Source organism: Anomaloglossus baeobatrachus, chromosome 1 (genome assembly GCF_048569485.1).
Source record: "Anomaloglossus baeobatrachus isolate aAnoBae1 chromosome 1, aAnoBae1.hap1, whole genome shotgun sequence".
NCBI lineage: Eukaryota > Metazoa > Chordata > Amphibia > Anura > Aromobatidae > Anomaloglossus > Anomaloglossus baeobatrachus.
The window spans coordinates 179,654,853-179,667,216 of NC_134353.1; the positions used below are offsets into that span (position 1 = coordinate 179,654,853).

Consider the following 12,364-nt stretch of genomic DNA (forward strand, 5'->3'; position numbering starts at 1 on the left):
CAGGCATACACAGTTCCAGCAGTTACCTTGTGCGTCTGGCCACAGGGGGGCGCTGTAGACCAGGTTTCTAGGATCCTTCCCACAGATGTTTCCTACACGTGACCCCCAGCGAAAGAACACTGGAAAATGGCCGAAGTAGGGTTATCAACCTGGGCAAATCCAGGTCCCCTCCTACCTTAAGTGACCTCAGAGGGAGCACTGCTCCACCCCTGGCTGGAGTTATGGACAATATCCACAACAGGGGATATGGCCATAACTTGGCCTGGGAGCATCGTAGGCAGACGCCAACGCTCTCATTGTGACAGTTATGAATTTAGCTACAGAACGAGAGGACTCATGACTTGTCTACTAGTTCCCCATTGGCTGATATCACGTCTGGGGTATTTCCCCAGGTCCTGCTCCCATAAAAAGGGTGTGCCAGCATCGTCCGCATGCGGAGACACCATTTTTATGGTTGCCATATTTATCGGAAATATGGCTTGCGAGATATGAACCATTTTTTACTGGAGTCGTTCTGTCTGGATAGTTCCATAGCCTTATAATGAGATACAACTCTTGTTACAGGGTGACGGCAGGGGGTCATCCTGCGTCCATTGTTCCCAAGTCATCTAATCTCCATATCAGAGGAGATGGCTGTTGGAGGTGTAAGTGGAACACAGACCAGTTCCTTTGACACCTATCTGCTAAACAAACCGTTTATCCCTGTGGTAAATTTTCTGATTGAAGGAGTTGTGTGAAGGAAAGGGGGGGTGACACCAGGAGAGGGCTTCCTGACATAACTTGAATATCATGATTTATCGTCATATCTCCGGATTTACCTCACACCAAGATTCCTTCAAATTCCTGCGTTTTACCTGCTTTTTATGTGCAGAAAACATGCTATTTGGACATCAAAATAATGATTTGATATGTCCCTTTACACACACACACATAATCCAACAATTACATTTAAGAAAAATATCCATTTATTGCTATTTTAGCGATAAAATGTATATTACCGCTATAATTTTATGAAATATATCTATTTTCATTATTTTTCCAATATAGATTTGATCCTTTTTTTCCCTCTTTTTTCATTGAGTTTGACTGTTTAAACTTTATTTAGCAGTGTCTTGATGTTCAAAACGCATCTGTCAAAACGCAGGTGAAAAAGCATGTAAAAAGCGCTGAAAATGCAGCTAAAACGCGGTAAATATGCATGCATTTTCAGCGCTAAAGTTCTCAAAAAGGCAACTTTGGTCAAATCAATTAAGGCTAAAACGTGCGTTTAGAACTGCAAGTAGGTGAACGCAAAGTGCGGTCTCAGCCTAATACAGATATGGTGGCTCCATGTTTGACATAATGAATGATGTCTTCTGTTGTAATGTTCAAGTCAGAAGTGTAACCCAAAAAGAATAATAATCATTCTAACGTTAGCCCTAATAAGTTTAGCCTGTACATACGTCCTGTGTACTGACATCAAACAGTGATTTTCACAGAATCCTGGGAGACACATAATGCACAAGGGGGTCATATAACCTCATTTGTATCAGGAAAAAGTAGCAAAAGGACTGTAAATATAGCATAATAATAATAATAATAATAATAATAATAATAATATTTATTCATTTATATAGTGCTGTTAAGTCCACAGCGCTTTACATACAATGGCAATAGGACAAAATATCATATTTCAGCAGCTTCCTGGATTTAAAATACCATGTCACAGTTAGTGGATTATTCCCACAAGCTGCCATACTACTGAGGTCTATTGTGCGCCATCACTTGTGGGTGTCAGCTGTAATATATAGACAACATACTGCTGAAACAGCTGTGATAACTCTGATCCTGGCGGTGCAAGCTCTGTGGGCTAAATGACACAATTACATAGTGCCTATAGATAACCATGGCAGCCTGCAACTAGACATGATATGGAGCTGAAGGACAGGTAGAAACCGGGGTGTAACTACAGCAGGTGCAGGGGTTGTAATCACACCCGGACCCTAGAGCCTAGGGGCCCAAAAAGTACTTTTAGGCCTATATGGAATCACCAATTAAAGACTTTTAGTAATTGCTGTTAAAGACCTGCAATAATTGGGGGCACTGTTGCAGCTTTTACATTGGGGACCATGAGATGCAAGTTACACCACTGGTAGAAACATTATAATATATAATGAACGACTGATCAAAAACAAGAGCTGAAAATACACTGGATTTACCTTCCGCCAAACACAACCCTCAATGGAATGTTGGCGTGCATCTCCTTATATAACACGTGTGATGTCAAAATGTGCGGGGGCGGGGCTATCAACTGCAATATCCCATACCATCACAATGTGGGCGTGCAGCTCCTTATATAACACGTGTGATGTCATACTGTGCGGGGGCGGGGCTATCAACAGCAATATCCCATACCATCACAATGTGGGCGTGCATCTCCTTATATAACACGTGTGATGTCAAAATGTGCGGGGGCGAGGCTATCAACAGCAATATCCCATACCATCACAATGTGGGCGTGCAGCTCCTTATATAACACGTGTGATGGCATACTTTGGGGGAGGGGCCATCAACCACAATATACTGTAACATCAGAGGCAGCAGTTAATTGAAGGTGCCAGAAAGCGCTGTGCAGCCAGGACAATTAATATAGATTAAATGGCCTCCGAATGTTACACCTCAGCCCCCAAACAGTTGTATGAGGGGCAACCTTGTTTTTTTATGTTTAATATATCTTTTTTAGTATTATTATTATTATATCAAAACAAGGGTATAAAAGGTACAATTTTCAACCAACAGTTACAATTTTTATTGGGTAGATTTAGGGTAATGAGACAATCCAACAATAATTTTCAGCACTTCTGGCATCCTCTGTATATAAGGAATAAGGATTCCAGATTTATGTCGGGATCCAGCTGGTGGTATAATGATCACCGAAAACCTATGAGGACATCACTTATTTTCCAAAAACCCTCATACAAATTTTCTTTCGTAAACTGCAACATAAGTAATTATCCTATGCTAACAAACTATAAGGAATGGTTCCAGGAACTCTCATTCCAGGATTTTCTAGGGTAGAATACAAGAAAAAAATCTAATAAAAAGAGATAAGACATGAAACGGAGGGAGAAGAAAGAAAGGACAAACCGAAAGAAAGAAACAAAGATAAGCGATGGGTAGGAAGCAGGGCCGCACTGGGACTAAAATTCAGCTCTGGCATTTGGGGGTACACAGGCCCTCTTGTCGCATGGTGAATGTGTAATATATTTGTGCACTTGTAGGTTGTAAAACAACCATATAACATGCAGTCACGGCTGCATCCAGTATTACAGCTCAGTCCTATTTATTCCTTTTAGTTGCAGGACCTGGTGAAGCCGCTATTTTACCTACAGAGCTGGGTCTCGTAGACCAGTGTTCCCCAACTCCAGTTCTCAAGGCCCACCAACAGTGCATGTTTTCAGGGTTTTCTTAGTATTGCACAGGTATTGAAATCATCACCTGTGCAATACAAATGAAATTCTGAAAACATGCACTGTTGGTGGGCCTTGAGAACTGCAGTTGGGGAACACTGCCGTAGATAATGAAGAAGATGCTGTGCTGTCCATATAGTGCTACAGCCTCTTCATATAGCTGATGGACATGGATATAATGAGTCCGATGCCCACTGAACTTCTATTGATGATCTAACCTACAGATAGGCCATCAGTACCAAGTACTTGGTAATCACTTTAAACAGTGGGTTAATTTAATAAAATAGAACATATCTATAACATAACATCTGAATACATCAACACCACACCAGATAACATCTTTTTATTATTATTTTACAAAGTAATAAATTAAGAGTTTTCCCACGAACAATGTTCATTTTAAAGTTGATTTAATCAATAGATCTTGGAATAATAATAATTTCCACAATTTGGACGTTATAAGATTATCTCAGCACAGGAACATTTTATATATTTGCGTCCCTGCTATGTACTGTGTAATGGCTGTGTCTGACCGCACAGGGACATGGTCTGATCATATCACATCTCTGGACCGGTGAGGAAGTAATAAAGTATACAGACATTACAGCATGGGATTCTTTTTGTAAGGTAAACCATTTCCCTGCTTATTTTTAAGCAACGTTTTACCTCACAAAAAGAATCAGCTGTTATTCCATGCAGTAATGTTTGTATACTCTTGCGTCCTCCCCTGCCCAGGAGATGTGGTATGATCAGACCATGTCGCTGTACGGTCAGACACAGCCATTACACAGTACATAGCAGGGGCACATCTATAAGATTTTCTCCGCACAGGAACATTTTATATAAACACATCCAATTGTGGAAATTCTTCTTCTTCCAAGATCTATTCATTAAAATCAACTTTGTTTGTGGGGAAAAACCCCTTTACTTTGAAAAGTACAACAGTGTAAAGAACAGTTATAAATAAAAAATATTTAGTGCAATGAAAATTAAAGTCCTTAGGTTCATTCACATGAGTATGTTTTCACCGCAAGTTATCAATTATGGCTCTTTCATCAAATTTGAGCAAATGATTGCTTAATTGTTCAAGTGCTGAAGTTGGAAGACCTTTATCTCTGAAGTCAGGGAAATTTCTAGGGTCCAGACACACATAGTCAGCATACATTGTTCCGCTGGTGAGAAAACGTTGATTCATGCTTTCAATTACTACATCAAAGATGACATTGTGTACTTGTACTTTGTAGGCTTTAACAGCATCTGTTATCACTTCATCTGGACTAGACTCACCAGTCATGGTCTTCTTTCTTCATAACCTTTTTTGAGGAAACTGGACCTGTACTTCAAGATCAATATCCTCATGTTCTTGCAGCTTATTTGCCCACTGTATGTAATGTATGTAAGCAGTATTCTTCACTACATCAAAATCTCTTGAAAGCTTTTTGAGATTTTCCTGTGTTCCAGATACCATGTGATAAGCTGTCAAGATATCCAGTCCACTTGTTTGAAGATATTTTGCCAATGGAGATGTCAATTCAAATATGCGCATAAATATTTGAGCTGTAATCACAGTCTCATACTTAAGCAGATATTCAACAAATGCTTGTGCTTTTACACGAACTTCTGTCTGAGTTCTTGGGTTCTCTTGAATCCTTGGTAATGTCACAATGAGATCAACGTACAACGCAGAATCTGGTTTTGCAAATGATCCAAATATTTTTCTTAGCGCAGCATCCTTAGACCACCAGCGAGTTTCGCAAATTGTGGATAGTCTCCGATTGTGAGGGTCCTGATTGATATTCAGCCATGTATTCATGCGGTGATATGACTCACGGATAAATACTGCTATATCATTTATTATGTTAAATAATGATGCACTTGGCAGCACAACCTTTGTGGCTTCTGACAATTTTTTGTGGGTTTTTTTTTTTTGAGTACTAGGTTAGTAATGTGGATGTCTGATAGACACTTCTCCAATACTAGCACCAAGGCTTGATACCAACCAGCTAGTGACATCATCTACATTAACCATCACCTCAATTGTCATTGCACCAGGAAAATTGGGATGAGCCAGCCAAAGCATCAGAACTGGTGCATCTAATGGATGTGCCCCTTCTGCTATATTTAGGCTGAAGAGGGCCCAATAACCATGGGCCTTCCCAGCCTGATAATACCAGCCTGCAGCTGTCTGCTCTACCTTTGCTGGTTTCCTAAAATAGGGGGCACCCAATGTCATTTTTCTCATTTAATTATTTGAATTAACCCCTTCACCCTCTGACGATTTTTTGGTTTTTCATTTTTTCCTTCTCTTCTTCCGAGAACCATATCATTTTTATTTATCAGTCAATATAGTCGTATAAGGGCTTCTTTTTTTGCGGGATGAGCTGTACTTTTGAATAAAACCATTAGTTTAACCATATAGTGTACTGGAAAGTGGGAAAAAAATTCCACGTGCGGTGAAATTTAAAAAAAAAAGTGCAATTGCACAATTATATTTTGGTTCTTTTTTTCTTCACCATGTTCACTATATGGTAAACTTGATGTGTTGGTGTGATGCCTCAGGTTGGTACGAGTTCGTAGATGCCAAACATGTATACTATACAAGTATAGATATTTAACTTTTGTCTAAGTGGTGAGAAAAAATATTCAGACGTTTGTCAAAGAAAAGAATTGCGCTTTTGTCTCCATTTTCTGAGCCCCATAGCGTTTATATTTTTCGGGATCTGAGACTCAGTGATAGCTTAGCTTTTGAGCTGACGTTTTTAGTTATGCTATTTTTGCGCAGATACAACGTTTTGATCATCTGTTACTGCATTTTCATTCAATGCTGTGATGATCAAAAATCGTAATTTTGGCGGTTGGAATTTTTTTTCTCACTACATGTACCGATCATCTTAATGGATTTTATATTTTGATAGATCGGGCATTTCTGTATGTGATGATACCAAATATGTGTTTGTTTCTTTTTCATTCTCAATAGGGCAAAAGAGGGGTGATTTAAACGTTTTATTTCATTTTGAAAATTTTTTATTTATTGATTAATTTTACTAGTCCCCTTAGGGAACTCTAAGAATGTACAGTCAAATCACTTCTCCTGACAAGAGTGATTCTGCAGCACTGCTCTGATCAGTACTAATACTGTCCTCCTTCGCTCTCCAGCACTCTGTTGACTCTCACAGGAAACATATCATCGCAGCATCAGGGGTCACTATCTGATCCCGAACTGCCATGGCAACCCATTGACACCCCGGGATCGCATTATGGGCCTGCTGATGGCGACGAGGAACAGCTTGTCCCCTGCCTCTTCACATCAGTGGTATTCTGCCCCAATGCTGGATCCAGCACAAATGCGTTTCACTTCAAAGCATTTCCCATGAACTCACGGTAAGTTCCAGTCACATGTGGTAGCGTGCGTCATACACAACCGCATGTGTGGATCCAGCATTGGGGCAGAACACCGCTGATGTGAAGCCTGTTTAGCTGCACAAGTCTGCTGCTGATAATCGTCAAGGGGTCTGCATGCCTGTGGAGAAGCAGCCCCAGGGGCTGCATACCACCTGGGGCCGTGTGTTTTTGAGACCTGTGATTTATCCAGTATCCAGAGCCGCAGCATGTAAATTTATTCTTGCGGAGACGCTAGCGTTCTGGGTGGGAGAACACAGTGAAAATCCTGACGGACACGGCGATCTCCCACAGAACACTAGTGTTTCCGCAAGAAAAACACACTGCACTGCATGTAGCCTAACTCCCAACATGTGCAGCAACTTCAGTGGCATTTTGGGAGCTATGGTTCACCACCGGTGTGGCACAGTGCTTTTATTTATTTATTTTTTTAATTATAACACTTAATAGTACAGTACTAATGCTTGCCTTGCCGCCTCTTAAAAGCTTCTCTCCCAGTCCCATGTTAACCTGGTCTAGACATGAGGAGGTGGGAGGGGCATTTAAAGAAAACACTGCAGCCACGCTACACAGGAGGATGTTGATGGTGATGAATTTGGCAGTGATATATTGAAATCACAGCAGCTGCGCGCTATTCAGGAGAAGGTGGGCGGTCTTTTCTCCACTCAGATCACACGCTGCAGTGACGTAATGAACAAACAGAGCCAGCTGAGCACAGAACAGCGCTCTCAGTCCCCTGGCAATGCCTTACATCACTGCAGCATGTGATCTGAGTGGAGAGAAGACCGCCCACCTTCTCCTGTATAGCGCGCTAGAGCGGTTGGACAGTAAAGCCGGCTTTACACGCTACGACATCGCTAGCAATTGCTAGCGATATCGAGCGTGTAAGCACCTGCCCCCGTCGTGTGCGCGATATCGTGTGTTCGCTGCCGCAGCGAACATTATCGCTACGGCAGTGTCACACGCACTTTCCTGGTCGGCGGCGTCTCTGACTGCCGAACAATCCCTCCCTCAAGGGGGAGGGACGTTCGGCATCACAGCGACGTCACCGCAAAGTCATTAAGCGGCCAGCCAATCAAAGCGGAGGGGCGGAGAGAGCGTGACGTAACATCCCGCCAACCTCCTTCCTTCCGCATTGCGGCCGGCAGCAGGTAAGGAGACGTTCCTCACTCCTGCGGTGTCACACACAGCAATGTGTGCTGCCGCTGGAGCGACGAACAACAACGATAATCAACCATTACCGATTTTTGGTTTTGGGACGACCTCTCCATGGTGAACGATTTTCACCATTTTTGAGGTCGCTGGTAAGTGTCACACGCTGCGATATCGTTAATGACGCCGGATGTGCGTCACTAACAATGTGACCACGACGATAAAACATTAACGATATCGTAGCGTGTAAAGCCCCCTTAAGAGAGTTAATGACTCCGGCACCGACTAAGTAGAGGGACCCGAGCGGCCCACTGCAGGGACCAGCCCTCTGGCATTTGCCAGAATTGCCCTATGCCCAGTCCGCCCCTGGGCTGAAATAATACAGATGAAGATCACAATTTTTACATTTTTATTTTTAAAAAATTTAGGAAACTATGAATACTTTGCAAGGCACTGTATACCATTTTTACTTTTCTGTACTTTTAAGTAGAATAGTCATATAAATGTAAAATAAAAAAAAATAAACCTTTTTATTAGTGATAATGGGAAACCATTAGAATTCTGGATTTAACAGAGTGTTATGGATGTTGCTACAAGAATGTGCATGGTTGGAACCTACTGCCGGAAAAAAATCCAATATAACGATCAACTTTTCAATAAATGGTTCATTGGTCTGTAGTCTATGGCACCACATTTTGTCCAGTTAATGGATAATATTGGATAGGTTCAGTCATAATCGAAATATCACATGATTTCTAAACAGATGTTTTAATTTGTGTGTGATACAGTGTGCACATCAACAACTCTCTTCTTCCAAGGCCAACCAGGAGAATACTATAAGCATGTATATGGATGGAAAAAAGATAAAATAGTTCACATCAGTAGAAAAACTCTGTCAATTTCAGTATAAAAACTTTATATAAACAAGGGTATTCTTTGAATTTATGCAGGTATAGTTTGTACATTGTAAGCAAATCATAATGCCAGATCATCAGGTCTGGCCTCAATGTAGAGAATTGGATCCAGTCAACTCGTCACTTGGCCTTCGTTCCCATTTTAAAGCCCTCTGCTGCTGGATGTACTGAAAAAAAAACAAACAACAGTGCTAAATCAAGTGCAGGATCTGCTGCCTAGCCCCTTTCCCCCTGGACACTTTTTATTTTCAAACAACAACTCCATTTAAGCCAATGAGGCAATGGACACAAGAGATTCATGCGAATATATTTTTTTTATTACATATATCTTATGAAACAAAAACTTAAAACAGAGAAATTCCTATGAGGAACATGAACATGAAGAATATAGATGTAAACTAATAGAACTAATGAGTAGAAAAAATCCTCCTATTATAAGTATATTTGCATATTATATTATTCATATAAAAAATGTACAATATATGTCATCTCATGATGTAATAGAAAAAACACTGAGTAAAACAAAATATCTCATAACATGGATACAAAATTGATATGATTAATGGCTTGTATTTGATACTAAGTATAAAGTGCAATTAACCCCTTCAGCCCCCAGCCTATTTTGACCTTACTGACCTCGCCATTTTGCGCAATTCTGACCAGTGTCCCTTTATGAGGTTATAACTCTGGAACGCTTCAACGGATCCTGGCGATTCTGACATTGTTTTTTTGTGACATATTGTACTTCATGAAAGTGGTAGATTTAGGCCAATATTTTTTGCGTTCATTTTTGAAAATTTCGGAAATTTGGCGAAAATTTAGAAAATTGCGCAATTTTCAAAATTTGAAATGTTATGCTCGTAAATCTGAGAAATATGTCACACAAAATAGTTACTAAATAAAATTTCCCACGTGTCTACTTTACACCAGCACAATTTTCAAAACAAAATTTTTTTTTGTTAGGAAGTTAGAAGGGGTCAAAGTTCATCAGCAATTTCTCATTTTTCCAACAAAATTTACAAAAAACTTTTTTTTAGGGACCACATCACATTTGAAGCGACTTTGAGAGGCTTAAGTGACAGAAAATACACAAAAGTGACCCCATTCTAAAAACTGTACCGCTCACTCTGCTCAAAACCCCATCCAAAAAGTTTATTACCCCTTTACGTGCTTCACAGGAACCAAAGCAATGTGGAAGGAAAAAATATGAAAATTTACTTTTTTTTTTTTTACACAAAAATGTTACTTTAGCCATAAAATGTAGCATTTCACAAGGGTATCAGGAAAAATTACACCATAAAATTTATTCTGCAATTTCTCCTGATACCTCATATGTGGTGGAAATCAAATGTTTGGGTGCACGGCAGGGCTCGGAAGGCAAGAAGCGCCATTTAACTTTTCAAACGCAAAATTGTCTGGAATCGTAAGGGGACGCCATGTTGCGTTTGGAGACCCCCTGAGGTACCTAAACAATGGAACTCCTGCACAAGTGACCCCATTTTAGAAACTACACCCATCATGGAATTTTTTTTTAGAGGTTTAGTGAGCCCTTTGAACCCCTGGGGGCTTCACAGAAGTTTATAACGTTGAGCCGTGAAAATATTTATATTTTTTTTTACCACAAAATTGTTACTTCAACCAGGTAGCTTTTTTTTCACAAGGGTATCAGGAAAATTTACATCATAAAATTTACTGTGCAATTTCTCCTGAGTACACAGATACCTCATATGTGGTGGAAATCAAGTGTTTGGTTGCACGGCAAGGCTCGGAAAGCAAGGAGCGCTATTTGAAATTTGGAGCTAATTTTCCATTCAAAAAGTCAAATGGCGCTCCTTCCCTTCCGAGCCCTGCCGTGCACCCAAACAGTGGTTTATGACCACATATGATGTATCTATGTACTCAGGAGAAATTGCCCAATAAATTTTAGGATCCATTTTATCCTGTTGCCCATGTGAAAATGAAAAAAATTGAGGCTAAAAGAAAATTTGTGAAAAAAAAGTACTTTTTCATTTTTACGGATCAATTTGTGAAGCACCTGGAGGTTCAAAGTACTCACTATGCATCTAGATAAGTTCCGTGGGAGGTCTAGTTTCCAAAATGGGGGTCACTTTTGGGGGAGCACCAATGTGTAGGCACACAGGGGCTCTCCATACGCGACATGGTGTCTGCTAACAATTTGAATGGAAAATTAGCTACAATTATTTACGGACACCATGTGGCGTATGGAGAATATGTAGTGTATGTCAGGTTGGTGTGTGTGTGTGTGTGTGTGTGTGTGTGTAGTGTAGTGTAGTGTAGTATACGTCAGGTTGGTGTGTGTGTGTGTGTAGTATACATCAGGTTGGTGTGTGGTGTTTACCACACACACATCAACCTGACGTACACTACACCCAACACCACACACCAACCTGACTTAGTGTATGTTAGGTTGGTGTATGTCAGGATGGTGTGTGTGGTGTATACTACACCACACATACCAACCTGATGTACACTACACCACACACACACACACACACACACCAACCTGACCTACACTACACCACATACCAACCTGACGTAGTGTATTTCAGGTTAGTGTGGTGTAATGTACTTCAGTTTGGTGTGTGTGGTTTAGTGCACTAGCGCTACCGTGTTTCCCCGAAAGTAAGGCCCTGTCTTACATTAATTTTACCTCCAAAAGTCCCACCCTGCCTTACTTTCGGGGGAGGCCTTACATTGGAAAAAAAAATAACACCCCATCCTCCCCCCTGCAGCCTCCCCATTGTTTGAAAGTCCGGCATCCACCCCATCCTCCCCCCTGCAGCCTCCCCATATAGTGGTTCTGCCCCCCCACTCTGCCAGCACACACACTGACACATACGGTACCGGTACAGCCCCACACGGCACCCACACACATATCGTACCGGTACCGTACACACACACACACACACTGACACATACAGCCCCACACGGCACCCACACACATATCGTACCGGTACTGTACACACACACACACACTGACACATACAGCCCCATACGGCACCCATACACATACCGTACACACACACACGTGTAACTTACCGTTACTTTCCTTCTGTTTCGATCTCCTCTGCGGTGCTGGGCTGACGATTCGGATGCCGGGGACGCTGGACCAATCGGAGCGAGCCTGCAGGCGGTGACGTCGCGGCTGATTCGGCCAATCAGCTGCGAGCCGGCTGACTGGCCAATCACAGCTCGAGCTGATGGCCAGCAGGGAGCCTGTGACGAACAGGCTGATCGGCCAATCAGCATCGAGCAGGAAGGTATCGAGCAGCATCGAGCAGTAAGTTCCTGTACTTTCCCCAGGGCCCCCACCCATATGCGGCCATACTGCCCCCAGTGACCCCACCCATAGGTGGCCTTACATTCCCCGGGCCCCCCCGCTACCCTGCCTTACAATCGGGGGGTGCCCTACATTGGCGGACCCCCCGG

At 41.8% G+C, this 12,364-nt stretch overlaps 1 protein-coding gene across 1 annotated transcript in view; it reads right to left on the reverse strand.

The window, feature by feature from the left end:
• Positions 1-8,394: 8,394 nt before the first annotated feature.
• The window catches only part of C1H19orf44 (chromosome 1 C19orf44 homolog), a 91,882-nt gene continuing 87,912 nt past the window's right edge, over positions 8,395-12,364 (reverse strand). Inside the window, exon 10 of the mRNA XM_075335078.1 lies at positions 8,395-9,081. Within this exon, the coding sequence (XP_075191193.1) occupies positions 9,004-9,081 (78 nt within the window). The 3' untranslated portion in view covers positions 8,395-9,003. The remainder of the gene's footprint in view (positions 9,082-12,364) is intronic.